The 13,442-nt window shown below is 52.9% G+C and overlaps 2 protein-coding genes across 4 annotated transcripts; one reads left to right on the forward strand and one right to left on the reverse strand.

Annotated features, from left to right (window-relative positions):
• LOC143667120 (BICD family-like cargo adapter 1) lies at positions 1-1,316 on the forward strand. 3 transcript variants are annotated; one of them, XM_077140949.1, is made up of 4 exons: positions 1-88; positions 258-469; positions 699-819; positions 907-1,315. In XM_077140949.1, exons 2-4 carry the CDS (start codon positions 264-266, stop codon positions 1,051-1,053), a joined length of 474 nt encoding a protein of 157 aa, XP_076997064.1. In that variant the 5' UTR covers positions 1-88; positions 258-263; the 3' UTR covers positions 1,054-1,315. The 3 variants fall into 3 exon arrangements, with proteins under 3 accessions (XP_076997064.1, XP_076997065.1, XP_076997063.1); XM_077140950.1 differs by having other exon boundaries at positions 68-134; positions 907-1,316; XM_077140948.1 differs by lacking the exon at positions 1-88 and having other exon boundaries at positions 147-469; positions 907-1,314.
• ABHD11 (abhydrolase domain containing 11) lies at positions 1,122-3,611 on the reverse strand. Its single transcript, XM_077140947.1, has 6 exons — positions 3,453-3,611; positions 3,076-3,211; positions 2,229-2,402; positions 1,911-2,081; positions 1,588-1,769; positions 1,122-1,352 (listed from the first exon to the last, which is right to left on the reverse strand). The coding sequence occupies exons 1-6, from the start codon at positions 3,569-3,571 to the stop codon at positions 1,220-1,222; spliced, it is 915 nt and encodes a 304-aa protein (XP_076997062.1). The 5' UTR covers positions 3,572-3,611; the 3' UTR covers positions 1,122-1,219.
• Positions 3,612-13,442: the final 9,831 nt, after the last annotated feature.

Below are 13,442 nucleotides of genomic sequence, written 5' to 3' on the forward strand. Positions count from 1 at the left end.
GGGCAAAGGGCCATGTCCTCCCCCTGCCCCACCCCGCTGACAAGAGTCTCAGTCATCAGGCCACCCTTTCTGCTGGGGCCCTAGAGGGGTAAGTGCCTTTCTGAAACTACCTCGTCCGTCCGTCTGGGGCTCGGGTGAGAACTTCTTTCTACTTTGGGGGTCCAAATGCCCCACCTGGTCTTATTGCCCTTAGGCCAGGGAGGGACCAGACCTGCCAATCTCTCAGCATGTCCCCAGCTCCCCGCTCTACTTTCCAGAAGTCCATGAGACTGGGACACTGGACATCAGGAACAGAACATCCCAGATCCGTCCCTGGGGCACCTCCTCCAGACAAGCCCCAGATCAGCACCCCCTCCTCTGTTATCCTGCTACGGAGCCCAGAATTTCAAGTGGCTGGAGCACTGGGGGACACGCAGACAGAGCCCTCGCTGGACCAAGTTCTTCGTGAAAGGGATGAAGCCATTGCCAAGTGAGGGGCTGCTGCTGCAGGGACTGGGGAGGCGGTGGGTGGCTCGTCCCAAGGACCCTGTCCCGCTAGAAGAGTGGCGGGGACATCAGGTATTCCTGGGAGGAAAGCCATATACACACTCCCCCATCACCCAAGCAGGGGCTCTGGCCACACTCACCTACCCCCCAGCAGGGCCCAGCACCAGACCTGCAGGGCCTATGGCTCAGGCTGCTCTTCCTGCCACCTGCAGGAAGCGGGCAGTGGAGGCTGAGCTGGAAGCATGCAGAGCCAAGTTGCAAGTTGCGGAGGCCCAGCTGGTGGAGGTCATGGAGGAGAAACTGAGACTGAGGCAGGAGGTGGAGGACTGGGAGGTAGGGCGAGAATGCCTGGCAGGCCTGGGTGGCACGGGGAGGAGTGGGGTGCAGGGCTGGCCCCTGAACCTGCTCTTCTGACCACAGGAGGACATGCGGCAGCTGGTGAGGCAGCGGGTCCAGAGTCAGCTACACAGAGAGTCCGGGGGCACTCGGGGAGCCCATGTGGATGTCAGAGCTGCTAGGCCCCTTGGAGCCCGATCCCCCCTGGGTTGGTGGGGGCGTTGGCGGTGAGAGAGTGCAGCCCAGGACCTTGGGACTGGGGTTTTTATTCATTAAAGCTTGAGGTCTGACCACCTCTGCAAACTTGAGCCTGCTTTATGTTCACCGCAGTCCTTCTGTACAGAAACGTGGAACCAGCAACACTTCTGGTTGCTGCAGAGCTAACAACGCAGGGTTCTTATGCCAGGAAGCCTCGGATGGCAGCCAGGAAGTCCTGCGGGCGATCAGCATGGACCCAGTGGCCAGCGGCAGGCACAGTCTGTATCTGGGCTCCAGGAAAGAGACGCCTCATCTCAGGGTGGTGGCCGGGGCTGTCCAGGGCAGAGAAGGCCACCGAGACGGGGTGGAGCGGGAAGACGGGGAGAGAAAGAGAGAAGAGGCAGGGCAGGGCGAGTGGCAATGGGGAGAGAAGGATGGCCATGTGAGCCAGCACACCCAGAGGTTTCTCTGGGGTCCTCAGGCGCCCATCCCCACCTCCCCACCAGCTCCCCAGGGTGGGGACTGGGGGAGTAAGGCACGCCCCTCCCGCCACCCAGTCTGGCTTACTGCACATATTGCGAGTTGCCTCCAAGGAGGAAGAGGGTTGGCCCAGGGTAGGAATCCTGTCGTGCTGGGAAGGCCATGATGGTGTCCACGTGCTGGGCCAGGGCATCCAAGTTCACCCTCCACACGAAGCGCCCGTCGACCTCCACCAGGTTGGTGAGCAGGAACTGTCGCACAGCCACTTCCTGTGGGGACCAGCAGTTGGCAGGAGAGAGAGAGAGAGTGAGTGTGTATGTGTGTGTGTGTCTTCCAGTGGGGCCTGAGGCTGCCACACTTCCCTTGATGGGTCCCAGTCTTCAACCCCCTTGGGGGCTTGAGTGTATCACCTTGACAACAGGGCTGAGCTGCTCATCGGCCAGCTTGCGGGCGCAGGAGCGGGGCACCTCAGCCGGGATGTCTATGGCCCTCATGGCTGCCACGTAGGTTGGAAAGTCTGAGACAGATGTGGTCTCCACCGGGCTGATGTCCACAGCAATCAGGCGCTCCACTAACTCCGGCTGTGGGACAAAACCAGACCGGGGCCCAGGCCGGAGCCTAAGGTAGGCACAGTGGTTCTCAAGGGGCAGTTCCCAGAGTCATGTGGGTCCCAGGTTGCCTGCTGGCCACTCAGAGTCTGTACTGAAGGCCCCAACAGGACAGCTCACCCTCTGCAGTGCCAGCAGCATGGCTGTCTTGCCGCCCATGCTGTGGCCAATGAGGACGCAGGGTGCCAAGCCCAGCTGGGGCAGGAGGTCCTGCAGGTCCTGGCTCATGGCTTCGTAGCTCATGTCTGGGCTGTGAGGGCTGTCGCCATGGTTCCGAGCATCCACAGTGAGCACCTGGGGAATGGGTGAGAGGGTGGCTGAGCTGGCATCCACAGTCAGGGCACAGGTCAAAAGGGGATAGGGCCTGGGGACAGACCCTGATGGAGGGGTAGGGCTGGGTTGGTGAGAGGACGCAGTTCCCAGGCATAGGAGGCCACTCTGCCAGAGAAGAGACGTCCCAGTAAGTATGACCTGTTGGTCTGAAGGTCTGGCCTGCCTGGTTGGCAATCCCAGAGAAGGCTAGGAAGGAGACTCCAGGAATTTCCAAGAGCATAGAAGGATGGCTCCCGTAGGAGGTGGTGAGACCTCCAACAGCCCCGGTGAACAAGCATGAGCCAAGCCCCTCTGGGGGCAGGCGTTGGCGCTTCGGCATGGAAGCTGGGTGTGGAGGAAGCAGATGTCGACGTGTGATATGGCTGCTGAATGAAGGATTGGAAGAATGGAATGATGAGGAAATGAATGGGGGTCAACCCGAGGCCCTCCTGGGTCTACTCGTGCGGCCTTCATTCTTGGAAAGACACCTCCTCCTCCCTTCACTTCTGCCGCGGGGCTGCCCTCTGCTCCAGGAGACCCACCACTGTTCAGCAGGTCCCAGGTGTGAGGGCTCAGAAGCGGGCCTCACCCGGCCATCCCCAAGCCCCGCCCCAGATCCCGCCCCCACCGGGCCCCACCCCTTCCGGAAACTCACCCTCCTGCCTGTCTGCTGCGCCACGGCCTTGGCGATAGAGTTGAAGTTGGTCTTGCAGCCGAAGAGCCCATGCAGAAAGACGAGGGCCGGGAGGGTCGGCTCCCCGTCCAGCAGCGTGTAGGAAAGCGGCAGCGGCCTGGCGGGAGGGGGTAAGGTGGGGGGAGTCTGAGCCGGTGGGAAAGGGGCATGGAGTAGGGACCCAAGAGGGGGCGGGGCAAAAGGGAGAAGGTCGGGTCTTCAAAGCTGGGAGGGAGGGGGAGGAGCTGGGAGGGAGGGGGAGGAGCTGGGAGGGAGGGGGAGGAGCTGGGAGGGAGGGGGAGGAGCTGGGAGGGAGCGGGAGGAGCCGAGACGCTTCCCACCGGGTGCCCTCGACTGACCTAGGCCCGGCGCCGCCTCCACCGCCGCTGCTGGGAGCGACGGGCACCCTCGAGTAGCCGGGACGGGAGGGCCCAAGCCCCCCACGGGGGAGCCTCCAAGCTCGAGCCCAGCGGAGCATGCCGGGGAGACGCTACCCGGAGCGCCGCACGCCCCGCACGCCCCGCCCCCTCCGCTCAGGGCCCCGCCCAGCTCCGACTGGAGCTCCACCCGCAGCCCGGGCTCCGCCCTCTCCCCGCCCACTCGCGTAATCCTCCGCCGTCGGTCACGTTCCCTTACGTAATCCTAGAGCACTGCCACCGCCTCCCCTGGCGCCATGACGTAGTGCACGTGGGCGTCTCCTCGCCGCCGGTAGCTTCGCCCCCTTGCGAAGCCACGCCCCCACTGGTCCGACTAGGCTAAGCCCGGACGCTGCTAAGCTGGGAACTGGATCTCGAAATGGCCTGGGTGACGGGCGTGAGTTCTTGGCGGCCGCTGGGCAGGTCCTTGGCAAGCCGAGGAGGACCTGCCTGGGCCCGCGCCCGGCCCCGCACCTGTCCTGCTCCTCTGCTCTCCTGCACCGCCTTGGGAGGTGCCAGCACTTTCCTGTGCTGCCGCCGGGAACGAGAGACGCCAGGGGTGACATTCGTCTTTGGGGCGCCAGCTTGGAGGCCCATTACGTCCTGATGTTATCGACTGTAGAAAGAGCTAGTAGGGACTCTAGAGGTCTCCTCCAAATCCCCCCTTACAGATGGGGAAGCAGGTGGCGAGCGGGCAAGTGACTTGTCCAGGGAGCAGGGTGAGAGAACCACACTCTGGTCTCCTGTTCCTCTGGTGAGTCAAGGTGGGTGGTCAGAATGGACCACCAGTCGGGTGTTCTGCACGGGTGGAGGCATTGCTGGGCTGAGCTGACCTGGCTCAACTTTCCACTATTTACCAGCAGAGAAATGAACAGTCCTCCCACCCCCAAAACTCAGCACATCCTGCAGGGAAATTGCCTCTTTGGAACCTGACCCGCTGCCATCTACTCTCAGTCCGGAGTGATGGGGATGGTGCTGTCACTGTCTGTGGTCTCAGCTGGCTGCCCCTGCAGTCCATCCTTGAGTTGTCAGAGTGGGTGCTCTTCCTCTCCAGCCAACTTAATTGTGGCATTCCTCTGCTCAAAACCTTCAGGGACTTCCCATCCCTGAAGTTGAGAGTTGAAACTTTATCGTAGCATTCCTCACCTCCTCCAGACTGATCCTTTTCCATCTTGTTGACTCCATTTTCTTACCTCCGAAACAGGCATCCACTGTGTGAACCACCACACACACCTTCCTTTATATCTTTACCCCACCACTCCCCCTGCTGGGAATACTGTGTCCACCTTCCAGATAGCCATTTGCTCCAGTCTCATACATCTTTTGAAAGCCCAGTAAAATTGCCGCCTCCTCCTCAAGCCTTCCCAGATTTTCCCAGTTGAAATTAATCTCTGCCACCCCATGTTCACAAAGCATTTGTTGGAGTCTGTGTATGTTGTTTTAGAACTGGACTTTCATGTCCAACGCAGCCTGACGGCTCCTGGGGGATAGGGGTTATGTTTAACTCATATGGAGCAAAGCGCATCTGATGCATAGTGCAATCGTTTATTGAATGATCCTGGAGAGATTCAGGGCATGAACCGAAGTTGGGTGAAAATTCACCTGGTGGCTGGGTCAGAGGCGCTTCCAGGCATGACACCTGGGTCAGCCTCCCTCCCACCTCTCCTGCAGGGGGAGAACCATCAGGCTGCCTCCTAATTCCAAGGCGCATTCTCCTTGCCTAATAAAATGGCCAGGGGATGCCAGTCAGCCTGGGGACTCAGGTGTTTTGTTCTGAGGAGGGCTGTGAGGTCACCAGGGACTCTAAACACACCAGGTGGCGAGTTGATTGCCACAGTCATTAGGGGAGCCTGAAGGACACCTGAGCCCTGGGTGGGGGCTGGTCCGAGCTTGGCAGGGAGCCTTGGAGGAGATGACCCACAAGCTGTGTTTCTCAAATTGGTGGGTGAAAATGAGGGGGGGTTGAAGCAGTCTTGGTGACTCAGGTGGCTTGTATTTCAAAGGTGGCTTTAAACAGCCCCTCTTCCCCCCATCCCCACCAGCCTAATACCTACCCAGGTAACCTGAGCCAGGCCCAGGACCCTTAACCATCTGCCCAGGAGCCAAAGAACCCTGGGTCTGGGGTGGGAGCAGCCTGGAGGAGCTGACCAGTGGGTGGGCCCTCAGGTCACGTGGTAGGCCAGGGCCTGGTGGCAAGCAGAAAAACCAGTCCGCTTGTGGTTTCCACTTGAGCACTCCAGAGATGTTGGGGGTGGGGGGCAGGGGAGGGTTTGCTGCTACCTGGGGAGGACCTCTGGTGGTGTGTTTGGGGGGGGGGTGTCCTCCTGAGGGTTGCCCGCCCCTCCCCAGCTTTTTAGGGAGGGGCCAGTGCACTGGCTGTTCGGCTTAGAGGGTCTCCCTGGTGGCGGCTTAGGGAGCTCCCGATATGCTGGTGTGATGTGGATGTGGGGGGACACACAGGGGGGACCACAGAAAGTGCCACTGCTGTGAGGTTGGGTCTCCACCTCTGCGCCCGCTTCGTCGGCGGTCCCAACCTTCCCGTTCAGTCGGAGGGTCTCCTTAGCCTTGTTTTACAATCCCCACCTGGAGACCAGGGAGGTGACGTGATCGGCTTCAAGTCACCCAGCAGTAGGTGGTCCCGCCGGATTCCTTCCCGGCTGCGTGACGCCTGGTGCGGCGCTCAGTGGATGTCACCGCCGGCGCGTCCGGCGGGCCCTGCGGCGGCGTCGAAGGAGTTAAGGCGGGGAGGCGGCAGGTGTCCCGTCGCCGCACCTGGCTCAGTATCGGTCACGTGGCCGGGGTTTCACCTGTCCGGCTGAGCTAGGACAATCGGGCCGCTTGTTCCGCGCCGGGTCGCCTTGGTGACAGGAGTGCGCCCCGGGAGGTCGCCGGGGCAAATTCCTGCCGATCCGCCGGGTGGGGCCGGGGGCTCAGCTGCACGAAGCCGGGCGGGGGCTGCGGGAGACCCCTTGAGGTTGCCCGCGGGGCTCTCCTCTCAGGGGGCCCCTCCTTGACTCCCCCCCCCCCCCCCCGCCCCGGGCTCCTTCCACCACTGCTCCCTCCTCCCTGCCTTTCTTCCCAGCTTTTGAGCCCCGTTTATTAAACTGCTTCCACGTGCGTGCCGGGACTTCCTATCCATTAGCTGGCTTAATGTGCTCGCAGCCTGGCCCCAAGTCATTCTTGGCTCTTTCTTCTTCTTTATCGCCCCCCCCCCCCCCGACCCCCTGCAGTTCCTCATCTAGTTCTGAGTTCTGTTGATTTTTATCTCCCAAATAGCTCTGATAGCTACCCAGTTCTCTCCATCCCCAAGGCCCCCGGTAGCCCCAGTCCCATTACTGCCTGCCCATGGAACCTGTCCATTTTGGCCCCTCCCTTCATTATTTAAAAACATATAATGTATTTGTCTATTAATGCCTTTCGTTCCTCCCCCTATGTTTTACTTTTTTTTTTTTGGCATGGGCAGGCCCTGGGAAATGAACCCCTCCCCCTTTGTTTTCCTCTTTTTCTGTGCTTTGGGTTCTGTGCTCATTGCCTCTGGGGATGAATGTGGTGGGTCTGAGAGCAGAAAAGCTGGTTTTGGCTTTTGCATTTTAGAAGCTGAAGCCTGGAGCGGTAACCCCAGCCCGTTAATGGTGTGCCTCCCGGAGGACTCACTGTGCCTTCAGAACTTTCGCTCCTTCCTATTGCAATCAACAGATACTTCTGGAGCCTCTGCTCTGTGCCAGGCACGTTTCTAGACACACAGGTGAACAAAGCAAAACAAATTCACTAACGGCGGAACGATGGATTCTGTGGAATGTGTTTGTTTACTTCGGGGCAGTTTAGGGAGGCCCCTGGGGGTGGGCGCTGAAGGCCCATCCTACCAGGACCTGCCTGCAACCCCCGCCTCCGGCTCCTCCTCCCCTCCACGCCTCCCCACCCGGCCCGCCCTCGAGTCATCTTTTCCTGGTCTCTCCCTGCTCTGCCCGCTGCACCAGGGCCTCCACAGGCCCTCCCTGCTCACCACGGGCGCTTGTCAGCTTTTACCTCCAGACTCATGCATGCCGCCACTGTACCCCCTGTACCACACACATAGAGATTCTAAAAGTGGGCCAGGTGACCCCGCCTTCTCTTTTGACACGTAAATTGTAAAAGCGGGGATGGTAAAAAGAGTCTGGACATCTTGAACCCTAGCAGTCCCCACTCTTCTCTCAGCCTACCGGAGACAGTCCGATCTCTGCCTGATTTGGGAGCCTTTATTTTATTGGGCACCTACTGTATGTTTGGGGGTGCAGGAGTGAGCCCAGATCAACTCAGACTTTCCACCAGGCAGAGAAGATACTAATGGGCATGTGATGGCACACTGAATAAATAGGAGAACATCGCACCAAGGAATCTGGCCTGGCCCTGGGGTCAGGTCAGGCGGCTCTAAAGAAGTGATGCTTGAATGGAGAGCTGAAGGCTGAGTAGGAGTTGGCCGGGGGGAAGGGGTTATGGGTGGAGGACGGTGTTCCAGAAGTGGGAACACCATGTGCGATGGGCCCACTGTCCCCTGTCCCGAGGCAGAATCGGAAGAGTCATTCTTGGCTCTTTCTTTTGCTTTATCGGTCCCCACCCCCCCACCCCCTGCAGTTTCTCCTCTAATTCTGAGTTCTGTTGATTTTTATCTCCCAAATAGCTCTGATAGCTACCCACTTCTCTCCATCCCCAAGGCCCCCTGTAGCCCCAGTCGCATCACTGCCTGCCAATGGAACCTGTCCATTTTGGTCCCTCCCATAATCATTTAAAAACTATTAATGTCTTTCGTTCCTCCCCCTGTATTTTACTTTTTTTTTTTTGCATGGGCAAGCACTGGGAAACAAACCCCTCCCCCTTTGTTTTCCTCTTTCTGTCTTCTCTGGGTTCTGTGCTCATTGCCCCTGGGGATGAATGTGGTAGGTCTGAGAGCAGAAAAGCTGATTTTGGCGTTTGCGTTCAGAAGCTTCAGAAGCTGAAGGGACTGTCTCAGTAAAGACAAGCCTCTTGGCCAGGAATGGGAGGGGGTCTTCCGCCTGCCACCTCGCACGGTCCCCAGAGAGGAATGGTCTTCAGGACCACAGCCAGCCTTGCGGAAATATTCCTCTGCCCCAGACCCAGGGCAGATGCATTGCAAAGCCACAAGACCGAAGGGGCCACGGAGACAGGGTGATTGACCTCTCAGCAGGGGCCACAGTTTTCCGAGGGCTGGAGGTTGTCCATCCATTCCCTCCCCCCAACCCTTGCAGCTTCCTTCCCTCCCCACCTATAGCAGACTTGGCCTTGCTTAAGATCCCGGAATTGTGGCTCAACCTCAGGAACACAAGTTTAGCTTGTTTCCGATGGTTTGGGGAAAATGGGGCTTCAAGGGTGGAAACTAAGAAGGATTATAGAAAATAATGTAATTGCACATCTCTCTTTCTGGACTGACGTGTAATTGCCACAACTCCATATATATTGATCTACAACTGACTTTCTTTAAAAATCCACAGTCCAATACAGTTCGTTCAACAAATATTTACTGAACTCTTGCTAATGCCAAATATGATACTTAGACTTAGGAATGTGGCAATTACCTGGCCTTGTTCTTCAAGGAACTTGGGACTTCAGCAGGGGAGACAAACCATAAACAAACAAACAAGTATATATGTGAATACAAATTGTGATACGTTCAGTAAGCAGGGTGTTGTATGGTCACAAGAGGGATGGGTGATATTAGGTAGGAAAGGAATTGCAGAGGGAATAGTATGTGCAAAAGCCCTGAGGTGGGAAAGTCTAAATAATGTGTTACAGGAACAGAGAGGAAGGCAGTGGGCGCTGGAGCAGAGAAAGCGAGGGGAGAAAGGCACATATGAGGCAGGAGACGTGAGTTAGGGTTGAACAAAGCAGATTTCTTAAAATGACTGTCTGGCTTTCTGGGATGGGAGTGGGGTGGGGGCAGAGGGGGGACTGGAGGGAAGGAGGAGGAGAGAAAGGAAAATCAACTAGAAGGCTGTTGCAGTCATCCACGTGGCACATGATGGGAGGTAACTGGAATGTGGCCAGGGAGTTAGAAAAAGTGGATTTGAGATTTATTTTGGAGTTAGAATCAACAGATTTGCAAACAGGTGGAGAGGGAACACTGAGAAGGGAGAGGAAAACATCAAGGATGACTCCCACGTTTCTGGACTGAACACATGGGCAGGTAATTTTGCAGTGTACTGAGATGGGGAAGGCTGGAGCAGAACATGTTTTTCTTCTACAGGGATGCTAGTGGTGGGGTCTAGAGATCCACTTGGGGGCATATTAAGTTTGAGATGCCCATGAGATAGCATAATAGTTAACATTTATTGAGCACTTAATATGTATTTGCCAAGCACTGTTCTTTATAGTTTGGAGGAGATGTCTGCCCAGAGCGGGTGCAAGGGAAAGGGCAAGATAAGCAAAGGAGAGAGTGCACTGGAGAAAAAGAACACTTTGACTCAGGAAGGGGGACTTAGAAGGAATGGGTAGAGAGGGAGGCAGAGGCCAGGGAGTGGGGTGTCACAAAGGGTGGGAGAGGAGAGAGGGTTCTGAGGAGGAGGGGCCTGCCAGCTAGGTGAAAAGCTACGGAGAGAGTGAATAAGATCCCAATGGAAAGTTAGCAGTTGGCCGTGGCAACCTGGAGGCCGCTGGTGGCCTTGTCGTTTTGGTTTGGCACAGCTGACGAAATGCAGTATACCAAATTGGTTGGCCTTTACAATGGGGATTTATTCCTTGCAAGCTTAGTTGTGAGGCTGTGAAAAATGTCCAGATTAAGGCATTGACAAAGGAACTGCTTTCCATGTGATGGAGGAGTCTGCAGCTCCAGATTTTGCAAATTGCCACAGTATGTCAAGCCCCCCCCAACAATATTCCTGAAAATCCTAAAGAATACCCTGGGCTCTATCTAAGGCTCTATAAAAGTCTTACTTATTAAGTTTATTTTTCAGAAACATAAGGCCTCCAGATGGTTCCTGTGCCACATAAGCTCTGAAACCCAGAGATGCCAGTCTTTCCAAAACATCAGCCGGTTCCATTCCTCTACCCCATGAGGTCGACACCCATTTCCAGCACAGAGAAGCTAAAATGCTCATTACCTAGATATGCCTGAAGATTGAGAGAATATCACATGAGAGGGAGGAGGTATAACTGAGAAGTTAGGTTTTGACAAATGATCACGACTGTTGACTCATTATATAGAGATTTCTTTTTAGTTTCTAGGGTATTAGAATAGACAGAAAGAAATACTGAAATTAATGAACTGTAACCCAGTAGCCTTGATCTTTGATAATGACTGTATAACTATATGGCTTTTATTGTGTGACTGTGATTGTAAAAACCTTGTGGCTGACACTCCCATTATGCAGGGTATGGGTAGGAGAGTAATAAAATAAAGGCAAGCATGAAAAAAAAAAAGCTAGGTTGGGAATATCTGGAAAGATATCTCTGTAAACTATGGACAGTAGTTATAGTACTAGTTTAATAATCTTTCACCAATTGTAACAAGTGTAACTACTGTTTAAAAAATAGTAGAATTACAAAAAAAAGTGTTTTCAATTGTAACAAGTTTTCCACACCAGTGTGCAAGTGTTGGTGGTGGGGTGGTGTGTGGGAGTCCTGTATTTTATGCATGATTGTCTGTAAACCCACAACTTCTCTAATAAAATGTCTTTATGTGTCTCCCTACATATAACTATACCTATACATAAACACACACACAAGCAAATATGTGATATGTATATCATAGGGAAGTTTGTTCACGACATTTTTTTTTTTTGAGTGTGTGAGCTGAGAATTGAACCTGGGTCTCCTGCATAGCAGGCGAAAATTCTCCACTGAACCACCTGTGCACCATCACAAATTTTTTTTAATTAAAAAAAAAAACAAAACATGAACTGCTCCGGGGTGCATAAAGCTTCAAACCATCACACTTGCCAAGAGCAGCTTTCATGGCATAGTGGGGTCAGGAGGAGACAGGAGGGGATAATTGGTATGGGGGTGGTGAGGAAGTGAAATCAATGGGTGATGCCCCTTGACAAGGTGAGCAGAGAAATTGGGTGGCATCTGTTTGGGGACACGAAGTCAAGGAAACTTTTATTTAAGATAAGAGATGCCCAACCTTGTTTAAATGTTGGTGTGAAGGATGCATGGAGAGGGAGTGGGAGTTTTTGTTTTTGTTTTAACTTTTTTGTTGTATAGTATAACATACATACAAAACAAATAAAAAAGCAGTAGTTTTCAAAGCACTCTTCAACTAGTGGTTATAGGACAGATCCCAGAGTTTTTCATGGGCTACCATACAATCCTCTCATATTTTCCCTTCTAGCTGCTCCAGAATATAGGAGGCTAGAGGGCTTAAATACTTTTTTATCATCACAATAGACTTTTTTCCTTCTTTTTTTGTGAACAATAACATATATACAAAAAATCTATAAATTTCAAAGCACAGCATCACATTTAGTTGTGGAACATATTTCAGATTTTGACATGGGTTACAATTTCACAATTTTGGGTTTTTACTTCTAACTGCTGTAAAATACTGGAGACTAAAAGAGATATCAGTTTAATGATTCAGCATTCATATTCATTTGTTAAGTCCTATGTTTATGTATAACTCCACCATCACCTTGATCTTTCCATCCCTCTCTTTAGGGGTGTGTGGGCTGTAGCAATTCTAAATTTTTTATATTGGAAGGGTCTGTCACTAATATGGGGTAGGGAGATGAAACCATCTGATGTTCTGAAGAGGCTGGGCAAGGTCATATTACTTCTAGACCCACTAGAGAATCACGTTCACTCCTATATGCTCCCTTACATTGGAGTTCAACCACATTAGCTAACAGTTTACCCGTCTCTAGCTTCTATTATTACTAAGTCCCCTATCTTCTGTATTATAAGCCTCTGATTATAACTTTATGCTGGTCATAAAAGTGGAATCATACAGTATCTGTCCTTTTGTGTCTGGCTAACTTCACTCAGCATTATGTCCTCAAGGCTCATCCACCTTGTCATGTGTTCAGGATGTCATTTTGTCTTAGTGCTGCATAATATTCCATCATATGTATATATCACATTTTGTTGATTCACTAGTCTGTTGATGGGCATTTGGCTTCCATCTTTTGGTGATTGTGAATAATGCTGCTATGAACATCAGTATGCAAATGTCTGTTTGTGTCACTGCTTTCAGCCCTTTTGGGTATATAACAAATAGTGCTATGGCTGGGTCATAGGGCAACTTGTATTTAGTTTCCTAATGAACTACAAAACAGTCTTCCATAGTGGCTGCACCATTATACACTCCCACCAGCAGCGCATAAGTGTCCCAGTTTCTCCACATCCTCTCCAACATTTATAGTTTCCTGTTTGTTTAATAGCAGCCATTCTTATAGGTGTGAGGTGGTATCTCATTGTAGTCTTGATTTGCATTTCACTTATAGCCGGGGAAAATGAGCGTCTCTTCATGTGCTTTTGAACCATCTGTATTTGCTCTTCAGAAAAATGCCTATTCATATCTTTAGCCCATTTTATAATTGGATTGTTTGTTCTTTTGTTGTTGAGTTGTATGATTTCTTTGTATATACAGGAAATCAAACCTTTGTCTGATATGTGATTTCCAAATATTTTCTCCCATTGAGTTGGCTGCCTATTCACTTTTTGACAGTCTTCTGAAGTGCAGAAGCATTTGATTTTGAGGAGTTTCCATTTATTTATTTTTTCTTTTGTTGCTTGTGCTTTGGGTGTAAAGTTTAGGAAGCTACCTCTTATTACTAGGTCTTGATGTTTCCCTACATTTTCTTCTAGAAGCTCTATGGTGCTAGTTCTTATATTTAGCTGCTTGATCCACGTTGAGTTAATTTTTGTGCTAAATTTTGTGTAGATAGGGGTCCTCTTTCATTCTCCTGGCTATTGATATCCAGTTCGTCCATGCCCAATTATTGA

This window comes from Tamandua tetradactyla, chromosome 23, assembly GCF_023851605.1.
Source record: "Tamandua tetradactyla isolate mTamTet1 chromosome 23, mTamTet1.pri, whole genome shotgun sequence".
Classification (NCBI taxonomy): Eukaryota; Metazoa; Chordata; class Mammalia; order Pilosa; family Myrmecophagidae; genus Tamandua; species Tamandua tetradactyla.

Coding starts and splice junctions, on each gene's coding strand:
- LOC143667120 (XM_077140948.1), top strand. CDS start 228: ATGTCCCCAGCTCCCCGCTCTACTTTCCAGAAGTCCATGAGACTGGGA. Junction 470..698: donor AGGGATGAAGCCATTGCCAA/GTGAGGGGCTGC, acceptor TGCCACCTGCAG/GAAGCGGGCAGTGGAGGCTG. Junction 820..906: donor AGGAGGTGGAGGACTGGGAG/GTAGGGCGAGAA, acceptor TTCTGACCACAG/GAGGACATGCGGCAGCTGGT.
- ABHD11 (XM_077140947.1), bottom strand. CDS start 3,571: ATGCTCCGCTGGGCTCGAGCTTGGAGGCTCCCCCGTGGGGGGCTTGGG. Junction 1,770..1,910: donor AGCTCAGCCCTGTTGTCAAG/GTGATACACTCA, acceptor TGGTCCCCACAG/GAAGTGGCTGTGCGACAGTT. Junction 1,353..1,587: donor GGCAACTCGCAATATGTGCA/GTAAGCCAGACT, acceptor TGCCCTGGACAG/CCCCGGCCACCACCCTGAGA.